The sequence below is a fragment of the Mauremys reevesii genome, linkage group 10 (assembly GCF_016161935.1).
Source record: "Mauremys reevesii isolate NIE-2019 linkage group 10, ASM1616193v1, whole genome shotgun sequence".
Classification (NCBI taxonomy): Eukaryota; Metazoa; Chordata; order Testudines; family Geoemydidae; genus Mauremys; species Mauremys reevesii.
In genome coordinates, this window is record NC_052632.1 from 20,406,312 (window position 1) to 20,425,549 (window position 19,238).

General features: G+C 42.7%; 1 protein-coding gene and 1 long non-coding RNA gene across 22 annotated transcripts in view; one reads left to right on the plus strand and one right to left on the minus strand.

Annotated features, from left to right (window-relative positions):
- LOC120373376 overlaps positions 1–17,706 on the plus strand; it is a 217,491-nt gene extending 199,785 nt beyond the window's left edge. The window contains exon 4 of the long non-coding RNA XR_005585512.1: positions 15,336–17,706. This is a non-coding gene — a long non-coding RNA (uncharacterized LOC120373376). The remainder of the gene's footprint in view (positions 1–15,335) is intronic.
- Positions 1–19,238, minus strand: part of SEMA6D (semaphorin 6D) — a 277,199-nt gene that overhangs the window by 15,191 nt on the left and 242,770 nt on the right. For 20 of the 21 annotated variants that reach the window (XM_039491727.1, XM_039491733.1, XM_039491732.1 and 17 more), the window contains one exon: positions 347–502. In XM_039491727.1, coding sequence (XP_039347661.1) covers positions 347–455 — 109 coding nt within the window. In that variant the 5' untranslated portion in view covers positions 456–502. Of the gene's footprint in view, positions 1–346; positions 503–1,369; positions 1,395–19,238 lie in introns of those variants that run through there. The other variant, XM_039491734.1, reaches the window with a different exon arrangement.

Below are 19,238 nucleotides of genomic sequence, written 5' to 3' on the forward strand. Positions count from 1 at the left end.
GCAAGTAAAAATGGGCTACACCATCACTCAGGATTATAGAGCTAAAGAATCAATATACAGCATTGATTAGCTGTATATACTAGGTGTAGAAGGGTTTAAACTAAATTCCTCAAGTAATGTCTTGAATATGAATGAATAAAAGCTAGCTAATGTCAGCAAATGTTCTTTTTACTCAAATTATCACAGTATTTCTGATTGCTTTTTTTAAACGAGTACAAGCCAGTAAATAAATGTGGTGAACTGCAAAAGAATAAACATTTTTACTTGTCTACATATTAATTAAAATTTCAATTAACCAGAACAATAGTCTAGTGTTTTAAAGGCAAGCAATTTGCAGATTACTTACAATGGTAGTCAACAACATTAATAGGGTCATCGTCTTCAGGAAAGCTGACAGCTAGGCACCTCGACACAGTCAATAGCATCACACAAACACAAAGCAGACACAGCCTCATGGCTGGTGAAAAATAGCACCAGCTTCTTGGTAATACTGTTTAACTACCTGTAAAACAGAAATGTGGCAATGAGGTTTCAATACTACAAGACAATAAAAGTGACTTCTTATTGCAGAGAGGGTTTTTTTTTTATTTTAATGTTAGCAGTGGTGGAGTAAACTAGCGTTTATGAAAGGCCCCTTTGTGTATGTTGACGGAAAACTACTATGTGACAATGCTGACTAAAGCTTTTCTGAACCGTATTGATGTTTGCTAATTTTTAGTTGCATTTAGAGGTATTTTAGAGGCAGGCGATGAATGTTATCCTAGCTAAATCACAAAGATACGTGTAGGCTGCTGACTTGGTGAGAACATTGTTAAAGTTGAGATTAGAATTTTAATTAAATTGCTAACTCTTTCCCTTCCTCCATTACCAAATGTCAGCCAACAAAATCCTATCCCACAAACTACCTAAATCTTCTCTACTAACATCAAGACACACATTGTTTGTGTATGCCTCAAGTCAGTGTTTAGATTGAAGCTTGTTTTAAATCTAAGTCTAATGTTCTTAGGTCTCAGGTGCCTAATTACCACTTTAGGCACTTAAATCCCAGAATCAGGCCCCACTGAGATTCACAAAACCCCCACTCAACCCCTGTAGGCACCTAAACTCTGTCGGCACCTAAAATTTTGCAATAAAAGCTCCCTAGGCCCTTTATGTTTCTTCCTCTGAGTATGTGCACAGCAGCTCCACACCAGGTGTCAGACGCATAAGCCCCAGGGCACGAACCAGGGGAAGATAAGCAGAGGAACACCTAACTCGCTTGTGGGCCTGATCCAGTAAGCGTGCTCAGACCCTGCCAGTGGATTGGGCCCTATGGAAGTCTGGAGGAGACGATCCCTCATAACGTTGAGTCCAATAATTAGGTACTTACCCGGGATGCGGGAGACCCCTGGTTCAAGTCCGCCTGAGGGGGAGAAGTAATTTGAACTGGGATTTGCCATCTCTCAGGTGAGTGCCCTACCCTCTGTGCTATGGGATAGTCTAATGTGGAGTGCTTTCACTGGGCTATGTACTCCTGAGGGCATTCTGCACCTAAAAATTAAACATTCTTCACACAATATTTTAAAATTCTGCCAGTTTTATTTGTCAATAGATAAATGCAGAGGCTCCAGCATGGCAGCGGGGAGCACAGATTACTGGCTGCATACAGGTCGGAGAGCATCCTGCAGCCCTCCCTCCCGGGACACAGACTCAGTGGTGCGGCTTTACCCAATCCTGATACAGCACAAGGCCTGGACCTGTCCCAGAAACACCCTAGGGCCCTGCCCCTCTGCACCAGGTTTGAGGCAGGCTGGTTCAACCAGGCAGGATCCAAGTGTGGAAGGGCTCAATATGGGGGATCCAGGGGTGAGAGGATTATGTGTGGGACAATCTGGGTGCAGACAGCTCAGTGGGTGGGTGTCTAGGTGTGGGGGGATCTGGATGCACAGAGGCTTGTTGGGGGGTGGGGTTCCAGATGCAGGGGCAATGGGACTCTCCAGGTGCAGGTGGTTGGGGCTCAGCAGAGGAGTATAGGTGTGTGGGAGGGTTTCAGCGGGGGGGGGGGGGTGGGGGGGTGGGGCGTGGTGGGATGGGGGGCTGGGTGCAGCTAGTTGGGGTCAGTGGTGTGGGGGTCTGGATGTAGGGGCTTGAGGTGGGGCATCAGGGTAGGGGTTTGAGTGCAGGGACCTCAGTGGACAGTGGTCTGGGTGCAGGGGTGGGTGCCTGGAGGCAGGGAATCTGAGTGCAGGATTTGAGGTTCAGTGGGGTGGGGTTCAGGTATGGAGGGATAGGGGTGTTCTGGGTGTACGAAGTGAGGCTTGTCAGGGGTTTTTGGGTCTGGGAGGTCCGGATGCATGGGGGTTGGGTAAATGGGGAAGCTGCTCCCCATACAGTGATCCCTCCCCCCACAGCTGAGGAGCGATGGGGCAGGAAGCAGGGGAGGATGCTGAGCTTCTTGCAGCTGAGGGAGGTTTTTTTTGTGGGGGGTGGGAGGGAGGGTCTGATACAGGAAGAGGAAGTCCCATCCTCTCCTGCCTCCAGACCAGACGGGACTAGCAGCTCATCCTGGCTCAGGTCGGAGCCACGGCTGGGGTGTCCTCCACCGGCTGCTCTGAGTTCCTGAAATGATGTACAGCTAGGGAGTGGGTGCATGACTGCTCTTGCAGCTTCCCTTTGCTTCCCTGTCAGAAAGTTGTTTTTCTGTGGAGAAGCAATGAAATCTGTGGTGGACATGAATTCTGCACACATGCAGTGGCGCAGAATTCCTCCAGGAGTAGCTAAGGGATAGTCTAATGTGGAGTGCTCTCACTGTCTCCAGTTAAAACAGTTCTACTGTGCCTAAATCAAGTCAGGGTGCATACATCAAGGGAGACTGGACCCTGGGTGTCCTACGTGAGTGCTGTGACCACCATGCTATAGAATAATTCTCATGCACTCTCTCTGGCCCCAGCGATTCTTTCATTATTTATCCACAGTGGAACAGCTTCACTGAGAGAGTCCCATATCAGAATATTGCATAGCTCCATAGCTGGAGCACTCATGTGAAAGGTGGCAGATCTCAATTCAAATCTCTTCTACCCACAGTTGAGGGGGGATTTGAACCAGGGGAGGTCCTCACCTAGCCCATGGGAGCAGCCTAACCACATAGCTAAAAGTTATGAGGGAGTGCCTCCTCCCATTGCCTGGCTTTTTGCAGAAATGGTATAGGCACCTAACAGCAAAGGCGGGTTTGCTGCTGAGACTCCCAAGTGTCAGGAAGCACTTCCCTGCAGTCTGGACTTAGGTGCCTATCTGCGAGAGAGGGGTGGGGTTTAGCATACACCCCTCGCTTTGGCACCTTCCGTTGGTGAGGAGCTGCCTAGCACGCAGGGCCGGCTCCAGACCCCAGCGCGCCAAGCGCGCGCTTGGGGCGGCGTCCTAGCGGTCGCCGTCACGCGGCTGCGGTGGACCTCCCGCAGATGAGCCTGTGGAGGGTCCGCTGGCCCTGTGGCTCCGGTGGACCTCCCACAGGCATGCCTGCGGATGCTCCATCGGAGCCACGGGACCAGCGGACCCTCCACAGGCTCGTCTGCGGGAGGTCCACCGCAGCCGCGGGACGGCGACCGCTAGAGCGCCTCCCGCGGCGTGCCGCCCTGCTTGGGGCGGCGGAAATGCTAGAGCCGTCCCTGCTAGCACGTGGGTTTTTGTGAATCCCGTGCTCAGGCATCTATCTCTCCCCATGCATTGTATTGGAAGCCTAATTCAGGCTTTGTGACTCCAGTGGTTTTCTAGGCACCTAAAAGGCGTGACGCTGACTACATAGTGACCACACCTACGTTTCTTTGTGACTCTAGCCCTCAATGCCTGACACTCTATTCCCTTGTACAGTGATTTACACGTGTGCAAGGTGAGCATAAAATGCTACATTCTGATTCGGTAGTGTTTGTAACCCACTCTGCACAGCACTTCCTTCGCATTGGTGTGCAAAATGCAGAGCAATGGAGAGAATCAGTCCCTGAGAATGTATTTCCCCCATCCAATGCTATAACTAACTAAATAATGCAGATAAGTAGGTACAGACTTGGCAGCATTCAACTTTTATTTTTATAAGGCCCATGTATAATATCATTTTTTATTTTTATCAATTTAAATGTTAAATTGTGCAAAATTATGGGTTTTAAGCATTTTTTTCATTTTTTTAAATTTAAGTTTTCACAGCTGTGGGAAATTCGGAGGGGGGGGTTCAGACAATAATTATTTAATGACAGTAGATGCTAAGATTCAAAAAGTTTAAAGCTTTATAACCATTAAAACCCAAAATGTGAACGTCAAAATACACAAAGTAAATTATTTAAATCAAACTCTACAAGTTCTCAAGAAGCATTTTCCTTGCTTTGTCTCTCTGTAAATTTTGATTATCATCCCTGGGAATATTTTTTCATTGGTTTGTTGTGTCCAACAAAACTGATCTTTACTAATATTTACTGATTAAAAATCTAATTTTTCCAAGTCTAATTACGCAGCACCTTGTTTAGTCTGAGGCACCCAAAAGATTGTACAGTATGTGTTGAGATCACGACATATGCCATGGAAATGCAGTAGTAGCACTTTAGGGGGCAAGTGAAATGCAATTTGGGCAAGATGCAAGAAAACATGTCTCAAGGATTTTTAATGAGCACACGTAGTCTGGGCATAGGTTTTATTTCACATTAGAAACATGGCAACTGCAGTACCATACCTCATAGCAACTTTCCAAAGCATTAGTTCAGTTTTGAGTTGCAGGTACAAATCTCTATTGATTTAATCATAAACACTATGTCCTGCAGTTGTTGAAATCACTAATTCTAGTAAATTATTTGTTTTAGGAAAATAAAACAGATCTCCTGATTCCTAATATTTCTGAGACCCAGTTAAAATGTGCTTAAGTGCGACTGAAAGTTAGGATGCTTAGGATGAAAAAGTTGGTCTCACTCCCAGGGTTGGTTCTGTGCAAGGATTGTCCAAGTTCCTATGGCAGCTGACTTGAGTGAGCTCATGCTGGAGTAGGTGAGACCAGCATAGGTATTTGGCAATGGAAGGTATATATGAGGTCCTATCCATTACAGACTGACCTGAAAAAGATGCATTTTTAACTGTTAATGATGCTTCTGCATCTCAAGTCCACCAGCCAAGAACTGATGGGTCGCACTTTTAGGCAAGACTGATAAGCAGCAGTGACTAATAAACATTAACGATTCCTGACACCATCCTTGGCTTGACACAGCCTCCTCAGATAACGCATCTAGCATTAAATTGCTAGTGAATGCACTTAAACAGAATGGAATAAATAATGTTAGTCAAGTTAGTTCCTTCTTGTTCAAGTACACATCAGAGTGGGATACTGCAGCTTGGTGGCTCTGAGATACATTCTTCTTTCTGCAAACAGAACTCTGGCTCTTACACGCTTTGAATACCAATCCTAGTCTCAAGACTAGGAAAAGAATGAAGTGAGGCATCAAAGACCTCAAGATGTAGTAGGTCAAACACAACCGATACAAAGGCAAAATGGCTGGTAAAGAACCTTGTAGAATTCCTCTCCTGAAACCTCCATCAAGCCAGGAGGAGGCCTAGGGTAAGTGGAAGGGCCATCAATTCTAACTGACCAAGAGCTCTTTTGGCTTGGAAGAAATACATGAGCTGGATGAATCAGTAGATGCATCAATTCCATGTGCCTCACACCATGATTTTTTGGAGCCCTTGCCCCTTCCACAAAATAAACACATTCTGAGATTTCAATTCCCAATCTACCATGAAGACATTTCTGAGATTGTGGGTATATTAGACACAGGAAGGATTTCTTCCTCCCATCCCCCAACCCAAAACGATCAGGGAAAACATCTGAACAAAGGTCACATGAAATCTTGATGTAAACTCTGACACAAAGAAGAGTACTTGAGCAGGGCCTTTTATTTACTTGAGCAAAATTTAAAAAACAAAAACAAAATGGCAGTGAAGAACAAAGGGTAGCTAGCTACATGTGTGCTGGTCAAAAATTACAGTGACATAAAAAATAACTTTGCTAAAAGGAAGAGCCCCCCACTTCCCCCCCAAAATAAAGAGCGAACAAAGTCAGAATCAGTCTTCTCAGTAACGCATTAAAATCCAGGAGTTAAAGTGCAGTGTAATGCTAGTGGACGAGTCCCCACTGAGAAATTTTCCAGGACAAACATGGACAAACCCACATTTAAATCTTCCTTGAGCAGAGAGTATTGATCCAAAGATGGAAACTTTATGCAAATGTAAAAACCTGGGAATTGTTAAATTTGATAATCTAACCCAACCTCTCCTAACCTAACCTTCTAACCCAACCTCGCCTCTCACAGACCCTTATCAGAGGAAGGTAAGAATGGCCATACTCAGTCAAACCAAAGATCCATCTAGCCCAATAACCTGTTTTCCGACAGTGGCCATTTTCAGGTGCTTCAGAGGAAATGAAAAGAGCAGGTAGTCCCCTACATCTACTTCTATGTGAAGGTCTGTGTCATGAAGAGGGAGGAGATCCAACAGGGAAAGCTAGACTCAGTCACCTGTGATTGTAGAGGTAAAGGTTTCTTTATTATTTAGTATATTAAAAGCATTGAAAGAAAATGAGTATCAACTCACACTGCCAGTATGTGTAGGAGGGAAAGGGCAGCCACTTTGTGAAGGTATTTGGATCTACTATGAGACCTTTGGCAGATTGAGATCAAGACTGCCAGGAAGGAATAAAACCTGAAGATAGACTGTTCCTGTGATGAACAGAAAATTTACTCAACCTGGCCACTAGAACACTGGCTTTGCCAGCCAGGTAAATACTTCTGTCGCACAGAGATATGCTATTGTGAAACACATACATAATTCTTACCTCATTCAACCCTGTTAATGGAGGTCTGCAGGGGACTATGCAAATAGAAACGCTGAGGTATTTATTTCACTAGAATCACCTGATTATGAATTATTGGAAATATCTGCCCAGAAGAAAATTTAGAGCTCAATTACGCTCCCTGGGTCTGATTCTTTTCAGCCAGGCTTCAAACTGGTCTTTGATGAATTTTGCCTACAAAATGCAGCACCAACTTTTTTGCTATTGTAGGTGCAAATACTGGCAGCAAAAGTATTCCTAGCCCCGTTTCACAGAGGGGGAGTTGAAGAAGTGACAGATGAAAGCCAGAATTTTCAGGCAGGCTCAGCAGCTACAACTAGAGGCAGATTTTTTCAAAGAGCTCAGCAGCCAGTAAGCCCCTCTGAGAACAATGGGAGCTACTAGGTTTTACGGTCAGATTTTCCAAAGAGGTCAGGTGACTTGTCCAAGGTCATACATACATAAAGGCTGTGGAGGAGATGGGAATTGAATCTAGATCTTCTGGACTCCAGTTCAGTGCCTTAACTCGAATGTGCAGGTACTAAAATACAAGGATAGTTGTCTGTTGGTACAAACTTTCACCTGTAAAAAGGAAGCTGGCCTGGGTGAAAATCCTCACTGGCTAGTTCACAGCAAATAAAGGGCTGGCTGTGCAAAAAGCAAGAAGTTGCCCCAAATCTTTAGCTGCCTATTTGTGGCGAATTCCTGTCATTCTTCAATGAGAATGCCACCTTTCAATTCTTGATTGGTGGAATCCAATACCATTTCCCTTAAAACATGAGCCTGGCTTCAAACAATCACACTTAATAGGGAAAAGATCAGTGTTCCTTATTCATTCATCTACCCAAAACTTTGTCAATTTATGTGTGACATTCCATTAATCACTGTTGCATGTTTCTGCCATGTAAAAGGAAATGAGGGAAGGGAAAGTGAGCCAGCTGCAGAGAAGCAATAATTAAATAAAATAGATTAAAACCAAACTGACAGTTTTTCCCCTCTAAAAATCATAGCCAAATTACTTTATACTACCAATATTTCATAAATTACCAAGCACAGACTGGGATATCGGGGGGGGGGGGCGGGGGGGCAGGGAAATGCAAAGAGCACTTCGGGCCAGGTTAGAAAGAAACAAACCTAGCTACTAATCAGAAATGTCCTCTAGGAGGGAAAAATGAAACTGAGTAATAAATTAAACTTGGGGGTTAAAAAAGCTACTGTAATGAAAAATATTAAATAAGGCTTTGTCAAACTTTGCCATTTTCTTTCTGCACTTAGCACAGAACAAAGCCAGGTGTTATGAGGGCAGCAAAGGGATTTCTTTGGGAGAAATGGTGTGTCTTTGAAGTGGGGCACCATATTACCAGATTACTGCCACTTCAATACTAGATTCTAGTTTGGCAAAGTCATCAGGGTTTTTTTTTGTTTGTTTGTTTTTTTTACTATCCCCTGAGGTTTGGAGACTCACTTCTGTATAAATCTGGAATTTGCCTGCTGGTTCAAAGTTTGAGAAGCACCAAGATTTGAAAATAAGGGTGCCCTGAGAAACTAACACGAACATATGACTATACCTGTGAGTAAAAATAGGTATGTGCATGCCATTGAGTGCAGAGGTGCTTTTCTGCAGTCCTGATGCATGCTAGTATGCTTTTGAGGGTGCACCTTTTGAAAAGAGTTTTAAACTTGTTCATTCCAATAACAGTGCAAATGTAAAGGTCTGCTCCAGGTCCAATTCTCCTCTGTCGCTGCTGGCTCACGCATGCTCACCAAGTTTCCTGGGCTCCACAACTGTGAATGCTGCACCCCATTCCAAAGAAGAATGGACACTTTTTCTAGAAGTCTGAGTACACCTGACGCAGCATTCTGCAGCTACTTCTGTGGCACTTTAGTATGGTACTCATGCTCTTGACAATGGTATTGAGGGGACATGCTGAACATATTCCTGGATGGCCTTTTGGGGATGAGTTTTTGTGTGGAAGACAATGAGTGAAATCCTGGCCCCAGTGAAGTCAATGGTACTTTTGCCAGATTTCAGTGGGGCCAGGATTTCTCACTATATATTCTGCCTATGGGTGATAAATGGCCCCTGGTGAGATGGCAGAAGGGCTTGAAAAGCCAAAGTAGCAGGATGCAGGGGAGAAGAGGTGCAGCTCACTCCCAAGGAGTAAGGTGGGTTTTTTGTTTGGGGTCGTTGGTTTTTTTTTGTTGCCATCTATGGCAGGCCATCCTTCTCAGGGACTTTGGAAACTTTTTACTAGATCCAGGTCCCAACAGATAAAGCCAAACATGCTAAAGTTAAACCTGATTCTATGTTGCTCAGCACCTTGTGCAGTAGTTATCTATACCTGGGTGAAGTGGGTATTCCGTGTTACTAAATCAGAATAGTAGCGTTTTATACCCCCTGTGGCAAGTGTAAATGTCTAACAAGGTCCAGGCTAATGGTGAATCAGGCCCAACATATCGGTAGATGAACTTTGAAAATACTGTATTCTCTATATTCCAAGTTAAAAGACAAAAACAGTATAGTCTAGTGGCCTGAGCACAGGACTAGGGGGAGGAATTCCTGAGTTCTAATCCTGGGTGTGCTACTATGTTGTTGTGGCCTTGGTTAATATCTCACAGTCTCTATTTCCTGTTTTGTGAAATGGGGGTGATAATGTTTACTTCCTATACCACAGGAGCAGTGTAAATATTCAGTAGTTTTTATGCAAGGCTCTTTAAATGTACACATATTTTACAATCAAGGGGCCAAATTTTGATCTTAGGCCTAGTCTGAACACAGATTTGTGTACTGGAATGACTATGTCTCCTGGGGGGGGGGGGTGATTCCCCCCACCCCCCAAAGTTATACCAGTACAAAGAAATCTCATTCAAGGCACCAAGTTGTCATACAGGAAGGGGAATCAGTGATACCAATATAAGGCATCTTTTTACTAGTATAAGTTTACCCACACAAAGGGCGGGGAGTTGTACTGATTTTAAATATACTGGTATAGTTACTGAAGGTAGACAAAAGTTGGTTTCTTCCATGGAATTTCTCTCATGTGTGTTCCTTTTAACATGGATTGACTTCAGTGATTCTGCATGCATGTTACTGAGGGCAACATTTGGCACAGGGTGTTTATTCTATATTTAAGTCTCACACATTGGCTGTGCCATGGTAAATCCATATTTAAAAGCTTGATAACGTTAGCCCATTTTGGCTAATCATCAAATAAAGAGTAGAGAAAGAGAATATTCTGGCCTTACAATACGAAGTCACATACTTACACTATTCTTGCGGCCCTTGAGCTTACTTGAAGACTGCGTAGAATTAAACACATCAGTCATAAAATGAACTGAAGAAAATGTGTTTATGGACCATATAAATGCATACTTTTGATGTGATGGCTCCTCCATTTTATCCTGCAATATACACACATTCATACTTTTTTATGGGGACAATTTTTATAAAATTTCTGGAGAAATTTAGTATTTGGAGCCATGATACTAACTGATTCTGAAACAGCAAATAGAAGATATGTCTCTTTAAGATATTGCCTGATTTGTTTAAAGATGGCTGCATCAAACCTTCTTGAGCTATGTCAAAGTAAAAAATTGTTTAATATTAAAGTGATGAAACCATGTACTGAATATCACAGGTTTGATCTTAATTGGCTTATAGTACTGTTAGTTACACTTCAGTAACATTACAGAGAGAGCACACCTCCCTCTAGAAGAAATGACAGAATGCTTGCTAAATGGCTAGGGCAGTGGTTCTCAACCAAGGATACGCATACCCCTTGGGGAACACAGAAGTCTTTCAGGGGGTACTCAACTCATCTGGATATTTGCCTACTTTTGCAACAGACTACGTAAAAAGCCTGTTTAGCAAAGTCAGAACTAAAATTTCATACAGACAAGGACTTGTTTATACTGCTGTATACAGTATACACTGAAATGTAAGTACAATATTTATATTCCAATTGATTTATTTTGTAATTATATGGTAAAAATGAGAGAGCAGTTTTTCAGTAATATATTCAGTAATAATTTTCAGTGCTGTGACACTTTTGTCTTTTTATGTCCGATTTTGTAAGCAAGTAGTTTTTAAGCGAGGTGAAACGTGGGGTACAAAAGACAAATCTGATTCCTGAAAGGGGTACAGTAGTCTGGAAAGGTTGAGAGCCACTGGACTAGGGTGACTTATAGTGATGCAAAAGTTCAGTGGTTGATTAGACACACTGAGGACTGAACTCTCTTGTGATCAAAAATTTACTCAAACAAGGCAGTTTCAGCACAAAATGAAATAAGATTAGACCAAAACATATGTGATCCCTTCAATTATCGTTCTTTACGCTGGTTTTTGATTTGTTACTCCATTTTCTGGCCTTTGCCAGGGCATTACACATGTTCTACAGTTGAAAACAAACTTTGTTTTGAAGCTGTATCTGCTGCCAGAGCTGTTCTCTATGTTATATAGCTCCTGTGGGACTTACTCCCTTTGACAGTTTGCCAGAGCCTGAGCTTGGTGACAAAGTGCAAGGTACATTTGCTTATGCAGTATTCTGATTAACCATCTTAACAGACCTACATTTTACTAATGCAAACTGCTTGCCTTGGACTGGGACTGCTCTATGATATGATGAATGTATTGGTTACAGCACTCAAGCAGTATGGTATGAAAGTGAAGAGCGGATTTTGGTGTGTAGCTGCTTTGTTTTTAGAAAAGTGCCGTATTGCCAGCCCTGGAGATGTAGGTCTTCCATTTATTCCCAGAACAGGTGCAGCACAGACAGCAATAATGAAAGTTTTTACTCAGTGCTCTGGTCCAGTCCTGCAGGGACCAATCCTACCAGCAAGATAATAGTTTAGGGTCCACCAATACTCAGGTATTTTTCTTTTTTCTGTTTTTTTCTCAGCTCATGAACCTGTGTTTCATGAGACCCATTAAGAGTTAACTTCCATGTTCCTGTGATTTTTAAATGGATGTCAAAGTTGCCCAGTGTGTTCCATGGGTGCCTGCCTTTGGGTGTGCAGTTTCTTTGAGACTGAAATCTAAAAAGTTTCCATGCTCTCTAATGATGATGCAAATATTTATATGATTAGATATAGGCTTTAATATAGACTTAGAAACAAACAAAAAGACTGAAGCCAAAGTGAACTGATGCCTTTCATGGCTGGAGACTTAACTTTCAAATGTGGATGGGAGTCACAAGTGAAATAAATAACTGTTTTTATACAAGACCTATAGTGCTTGATTTTATATTGCAACACCACCACTCATTTCAGCATGGTTAGTAGTCCTTGATAGGGAGAGCTATGGGACACTATAAACCAGTGCGTGCAAGTGAGGATATAATGTAGATCTAAGGTGCAATTTATTCAGCTACATAAGCATCAGTTTCTCTCTTTCGTGAGCACTACCATCTTTCAACGATGGAGAAAATGGCCCCTCCCTAGGACTCCTACCCAAAGCATCAGCACTGTCCACTAGCACCTCGGGCCAGCACATGAGGGACGAGAGAGCGAGGGTTGGGTATGCCTGCAGGAGAAGGGGGCTGAGATGTTCTGAAATGGAAAGGAGGGTATTTGAAGAGGCCCTTAGTGCCCTCGAGAGTAGGATGCTGAGGAGTGAGAGAAATGCACTGTGGAGGGGGCATATCTGTTGTCTAACAGCCACTGGCCCAGACAATGTAGTGCTGAATCTTGCTTCATGAAGAATATCCTCCTCCACACCTCCTCCCCATCCCAAACCTCTTGCCTTGAATTGTTGACCCTGGTTGCGGGGTGGTGCTGATGGAAGATACTGCAGCTGCTGGATGTCAGTGCAAGGTCGTGGTGTGGCTGCTGGCTAGAAGGGTGCAGGTCGGGAATGCTGCTTTGTGGGGGAGAGAGGGCTCACAGGAGTGCCAGCACTTCGAAGAGGAAGTAAATGGCTGGTAGAAAAGGTGAAGGGAAAGAGAAGAGTCACATATGGCAACAAACAGATCACAGCCTCCTAAGCACCTTGGGAGCAGGGTTACTAGCCAGCCTCAAATTTTGCCCACACACTTGATTTAGCCTGTAAAAATGGGTGAACAACTGTTTTGAATATATGTTGGCCTCCTCTATGGACTAATCTAGTAGTTGGTCACTAAACTGACCCACTGGGATATGCAAAACATGTGCTCTGCCACTTTTGTCAGACCAATCAACTGCATGTGCAAATGCAGGCGTGAAAAAGTATACAAAGCTGGAGCTCAAACTTAACTCTTAATATTATCTTGTTGAGTGTTAAAGATTAACTACAACAGGGAAAGAATGTTGTACGGAATGTTTCTCTTGTGCTAGAGAAGAGAATGCACTGTGAATTATATTCTTCTCTCTCATGGGTTATTTAAACTTTTGTGTAATTGTTTACCCTGTTGCTTTTATTTACTCTATGACATCAAAAAGTATTAATTTACCATGTGACATTTCATATTTAGCATTTGAGACACAGTGCATCGAAATCTGGTGAAGGCAAACCAATTTTATAACATGTACTGTGCAACTGTTTTGCAGCATTGCCCTCAAGTGTAAAGTCTCTTACATTTTTTAAATTGTCTAATCAAATGCAGACTCTGTTCCAGTCACGCTAGATTTTCACATAATGGCAGATACTTCTTTTTAGCCTAACACTGAACACTTGGATCACATTATTACGTTTGCTACTTTTGTTGTTTGTGAGTGTATATTTGCAAATGTATCATATACATGCACATGCACACACTGTGAGAGAGAGGGGAATTCATTATTGTGCTGTGACCCACGGCGGGGGGGGGGGGGGATATGATATTCCTGGTGTAAAAGGCCATCTGCGGGAGCTGCAAAGCTGGCTCTACTCCCCACCCTAATAGGAGGCACCTGCAGTGGGAGTGGGTGGGGTTTCGGAGACTGAAGGAGGAATGGTAGATGTTCTTGCACCACTGTCATGTCTCTTTGCAACAGGGGCACAATTTAGGACAGCTGTAGCCTGTACATGGGGCCAGCGTGCACCAGCTGCCAGGTTCTTATATCTATCGCCCACATCATTGTAGTATCTGAGCATCTCCAAATCTTAAAGGTATGTATCCTCACAACATATTGTGCAGTGTAGCAGGGTGGTCACCCGCTCCTGCCTGGGAAGGGTTAGAGCCAGCCCTGCAGAGGGCTGGGGCTGTGGAAGGAAAGAGCTGGGTTGATTGGGGGGAGCAGCTGCAGCTGGGCCACGCCCCAGTCAGAGCCCAGCTGGCCCTATAAAGAGGCTGGGAGCCAGAGGGAGAAGGGCCTGGCTGCAGGGAGCTAGACAAGAGACCTAGAGTGGAGCAGGGCTGGGGAAAGGCAGAGGAGCTGGGGAGCTCCTGCCTGGAAAGCCCCAGGCTATGGCCTAGCATGAGGCCAAGAGGTACTGGAGGTTGCAGGGGGCAGCTCAGGGGTAGGCAAAGGCAGCAGGTCCAAACCCCTTTGCCTATGATGAGTGGCTGATACTGCAGTCTGCCCCAGTGAACAGGGGCTAGATGGAGACTGGGCAGTAGCCAATATTGAGGCAAAGGGGGGGGATAGTGGGGTGGGGGTTAACCTGGGAAGGGGAGACCCAGTTAAAGGGGCACTGGGATCCTGGGAGGGACATGGGGGGCCCAGTAGCTGGAAGGCGGATCACTGGCCTGCAGAGGGCGCTCTGGGCTGGAATGAGCTAATTCCCAGGATAACCAGCAGGAGGCGCTGGCCCATCTACATGCGGTAAGGAGAAACTTATACCCATTGGGAAACTGAGGTGCAGAGAGGATAATTGATTAACGCAAGGTCACACTGGAAGCCTGTAGCAGAAAAGGGAATTGAATCTAGGTAGTATATGATTTAGTCAGCAAAAACAAATGACTAGCCTTTCAAGTGTCTTAATCTTTGATACACATGTGTTGGATTTAAGGAGCTGTCATGGAGAAGCAGATCTTTGCAAACTGAACTAAACCATTCAACTCTGTAAGATGATTTTTTTCTTATTACTCCTTCCATGAGGCGCCTGGGGACATTGTTCTCTCACTGTTGACAACTTTCACACTCTTATCCCTACCCCTCTCACCTCAGCGCCCTTTCTCCAGGTGGTAGTACACAGAATAGCTATAGTTGCAAAAAAGCTGGCTCTTAGCCAACTGCCGGGAGTGGAGAGTGATTCTGTACTGGGTTGCTGATTATCTGATCCTAGACACTGAATGCATCACTTCTGTAAATTACCAAGCCTGCTCTAGCCAGGGTGGTAGCAAGATCTTATGCCCATCCATTTAATTGTGTGCTATTCAACTGTGGAGACGTGCACTGCAGATGTGTCCCTTAAATTTTTTTTTTAAAATACAGCCTACAATAATGGGCAGAGTAATGGCTACTTTACTAACACTTTAATGTTTTCAAAACATCAGCTAAGGTTTTATACCACCCTGAAATTTACCTCTTATATGTATGCTTAGGATCTTATTCTGGCATTTGAAATTTAAATACATATATACTTTTTTCTCCTCTGCAGCCTCCCAGAACAACCCGAAGCACACACAGGCACACTGGTGCCTGCGTAATGTTTGACTGAAGGATTGAAGGAGGATTTCAAGCATGAGTACAAGAATTTTCTTCTGACTCTATGACTAGTGTATGTCACAGTACATAGTGGAGTAGCAGCAACACCATCTGTCCATGTGGTGATATTCCTAGGGCCTGATTAACTGCAGTGCCAATAAACATCCTTGGGAAAAGGGACCAGAGCACACTATGGATCTTCGCATGCCCATGTGGGGGATGTGACTCTCAATAAGGCTCTAATGCAGAGATGCTTTTAGAAAAGTGAGATAAGTACCATTTGTTTTATGGCACTGTAAACTCTGAGGGGAATCCTACCACTGGGAGGGCCTGGGACATGATCTTGTACATTACTACTACTCAAGATACTACAAGAGGGATGTTGTCACAGTTATTTCAGCTGAAGAAAAGAGATGAACTATGGCTTTTGTTTAAGAAAAACCTGTACAGAAATGGCAGCAAATAACATTATTCAGTAATTACCCATTAGTCAAGAAGAATATGTGTTTGTAAATATGACCTCTGTAATATTATCAGGGTCAGACAGACCAAGGGCAATCGGCTGTGTAAGTGTATAAATCAAAGCTGTCTAGGGATTGATGATTTAATTTACAATGTTCTTCAACATTCTGGACAAAACAAATGTCACTCGCTTGCTTAAGTCCTGTGCTCCTCCCCTTTTTCCACTTTCTCCCTCCCTCCATTTTTGATAACACTTCTTGACCTTCTACTTCTTGAAAGCCATGGATTTCCACCAAGAGACAGCCAGTTAGGCCAACTTGTTTGAATTATCCTAACACCCCAACAAGTAAGATTACAATAGAGCCGTGACTGTATTCACTTGCTGGTTACCTGGCTTTCTTAGCACAGTTCAAGAGTAAAGCAATAAGTACTGGAATGTATGTAGTTCTTTTATATTAAGTACCTAAATCTGCGAAAAGCATCTGTTGAAACTGTTAGATTCTGGGCACTGATTCTGCTAAATCACATGTTTCCCATTGTGGAAGGAAAAGAGCTTTTGCAATAACATGTAGAATACATGGAATAAGTCTTCTCTTTCTTTCTGTGCTCTTTGGCAGTTTGACTGGCTGAGTCAAAGCAAGTTCTGTTCCTTTATCTTTTTTTCAAAATATGCCATAATCTCCAAACTGAAACCGAGTAGGATTTGAATAAAATGTTCTCATTCAAGTAATAATTGAATTAATAATCACACTCTAAGCAACAGATTGTGATCCTGAAGCCTGGTTTTTTAAAATTGTCCATTGGTGCCTTTTATTTCTAGCGACCATTTTGTGACTTTTCTGCAGGTGTGGCCACTGAGCTGCCTCAGGGCAAGGCCAAACCTGCCAAACAAAAGAAACTTCATGTTGTGGATGTTAACTTTAGTTACCATAGCCAGACAATGCTGCCAGTGGTATGGAAGACAAAATTGCTGTAGCCAGCTGTGCTGTTCACAGTCGGATGGTTTCTGTGTAGCTCCAAATGGTTATGAAGCCAGTAGCCTGTTGTGGCCAAGGACAGAATGATGGATGATCTACACACAGTGCCCAAGTTGAAAGAATGGCAGAAGTTCACTTCAGGGTTGTTAAAATGCTAATCTAGGTTAGTTAACAAAAGCCTAATGGAACAGAAAAGTTAGGGGAAATAAACACACCTCATATGTTACATATGTACACTCCAGATTTGATCTCTCTAGTTAGACAAACATTTGCCTTTGGAAGTTAGACAATTTAACAGTTTTCTTGTTTGAATAAACTGAATCAACTTTTGTTATTAGCTGTACTATAATTACTGTCAAGGCATGACAAGGGAAAGTGGACTAAGGCAGACAATACACACAGCTACTGAAAACAGCATCATAAGGCTAGCAATATGACTTTCACTGAACATTTCTTTCATGTGACATGAGAACTTGAACTTGAAGCTGGCAGCTATTCACAGAACAAGTAACAACTTAATAAAATGGCTTAGACGGATTTTAACTGTAACGGCAGCAAGCTTATCTGATGCATAAAAAGAGATAATCCGTTCTAACAGCAGTTTTGATTAGATCAACATTTGCACCATTTTAATTACGTATAGGACTGCTTGTATTACCCAATGCAAATATTATGCCTTCCATCTTTTCCTTAACTGTTCCTGGGACAAATTTTTAATTTCTCCAATAGCAGGATATATGTTTACATTTCTTACTGGAATTATAGTATGTGATCACCTTCTTATTTTCTTATTTAGTTGCTAAGCAAGAAATAGGGCAGCCTCCCTCCATCTCCTGTATTTATTAATCAAAGCAAAAAAACAAAAATGTTTGTTGGAAAATATTAGGGACCAACTGAGCAATAAACAAACAATGCAAGTATTTCCTTGGTCTTACAAGGCAAAGACAAAAATTGAAGCAAAGCTACTTTTTATAATTTTACTCACTATAACATGCAGGTAAGAACTGGCCATATCCACATATGCTCTTCATGTGATTTCTTGCTGGAAATTTTTTGTTTCTTTTTCAGAAAGAAGAGTAGTAACCAAGCCATTTTCAATATGTATATAAAAGGGGGCCTTAGCCTACTTCCATTGAAGCCCATGGCAAAACTCCTATTGCCTTCAATGTGAGCAAGACCCATTCCTGTGTTAAGTGCAGTAATTTAAAACATGTATGTAATCAGACCAGCAGTTGTGATAATTAGTCATATCTACATAGAGCCTTGTAGTTTAAGATTTTTTAAGTGATTTTTTTACTACTACTTCATTACCATCCTATATCTCATTTGATGGTACATATCTGATCTAGAACCTATTTAGACATGGTGAATTGGACACAATTAAGCATTCTCTCTAAATGTGTGAACTTCATAAGACTAGAGCAAAGTTCTAGCAGTTCCAAGGGCTAAGGTGTTTGCTGCCACACTCATAACAAATCAGCCATACAAAAGAGGCAGAAATGTTAGATGGTTCAGCTAAAAGGGCATCAGTGATTGAAACAAATGCAGCCACACAGCTGGCTTGTGGAGCTGTGACAAAGCTGGTCACTGTATTCCTAGCACACCCTCCTGCATCACACAAAGCATGTTTAGATGATGATGATATCTTTGTTGCATCCCTAGCAGAAATGAAGAGGTAGTGACAGACTGCAGGATATGAAGGAGAATGGTAGTTCAATGTAACTAAAGATGCAGATGAAAGTGAGCAGCCTGTTAAATAACCCAATTTAAAGCCTCTGGGTTACAGTTTTGGCTATCCTTTGAAAACAAATTCAATATACTTAATTTAAAAATGATAGTAAATTCCTAATGCAAACTCTTTCTTTCCGTTTTTAAAACAGCCGAGTATATTAGTTCCTATAAAAAGTGTTAAAGTTTATGATTATATAGAGAAAAAAAATCACAGGGCTCATCTGGCAATTTCTATTTGTCCAAGCCAGAGTAAATGTTTATACAATATCTGCCAACATAACAGAATATGCCTGTCACTCACTGCATTAAACATGATTGTATACAGCTTAATTTACTGAATTAGATACATACACATTTGAGGTGGATAATTTTTATAGCGTGAATAAAGCCGAATAAAAGCCTTTTGCCACTACAGAGCTAGTACAGCCTCATAGTGAGCTTCCAGACATCTCAAGAATATAAAGAAGGAATCTTGGAAACATCCTCAATAAAAGGATTTTCATGAGAGTGATACACAAGTATTAAAAAGCCTCTGAAGAATTAGGAAGAAATTCCACCAAGACGACAACACTTAAAAGAAGGAAGAATTAATGCCATTACTAAAAGACTTTTATGCTTCTTTGGAACACTAATAACCTAATGCAGAGCTAAAGTTATTCTAGTACAGACTTGTTTCCCCCCTGAAA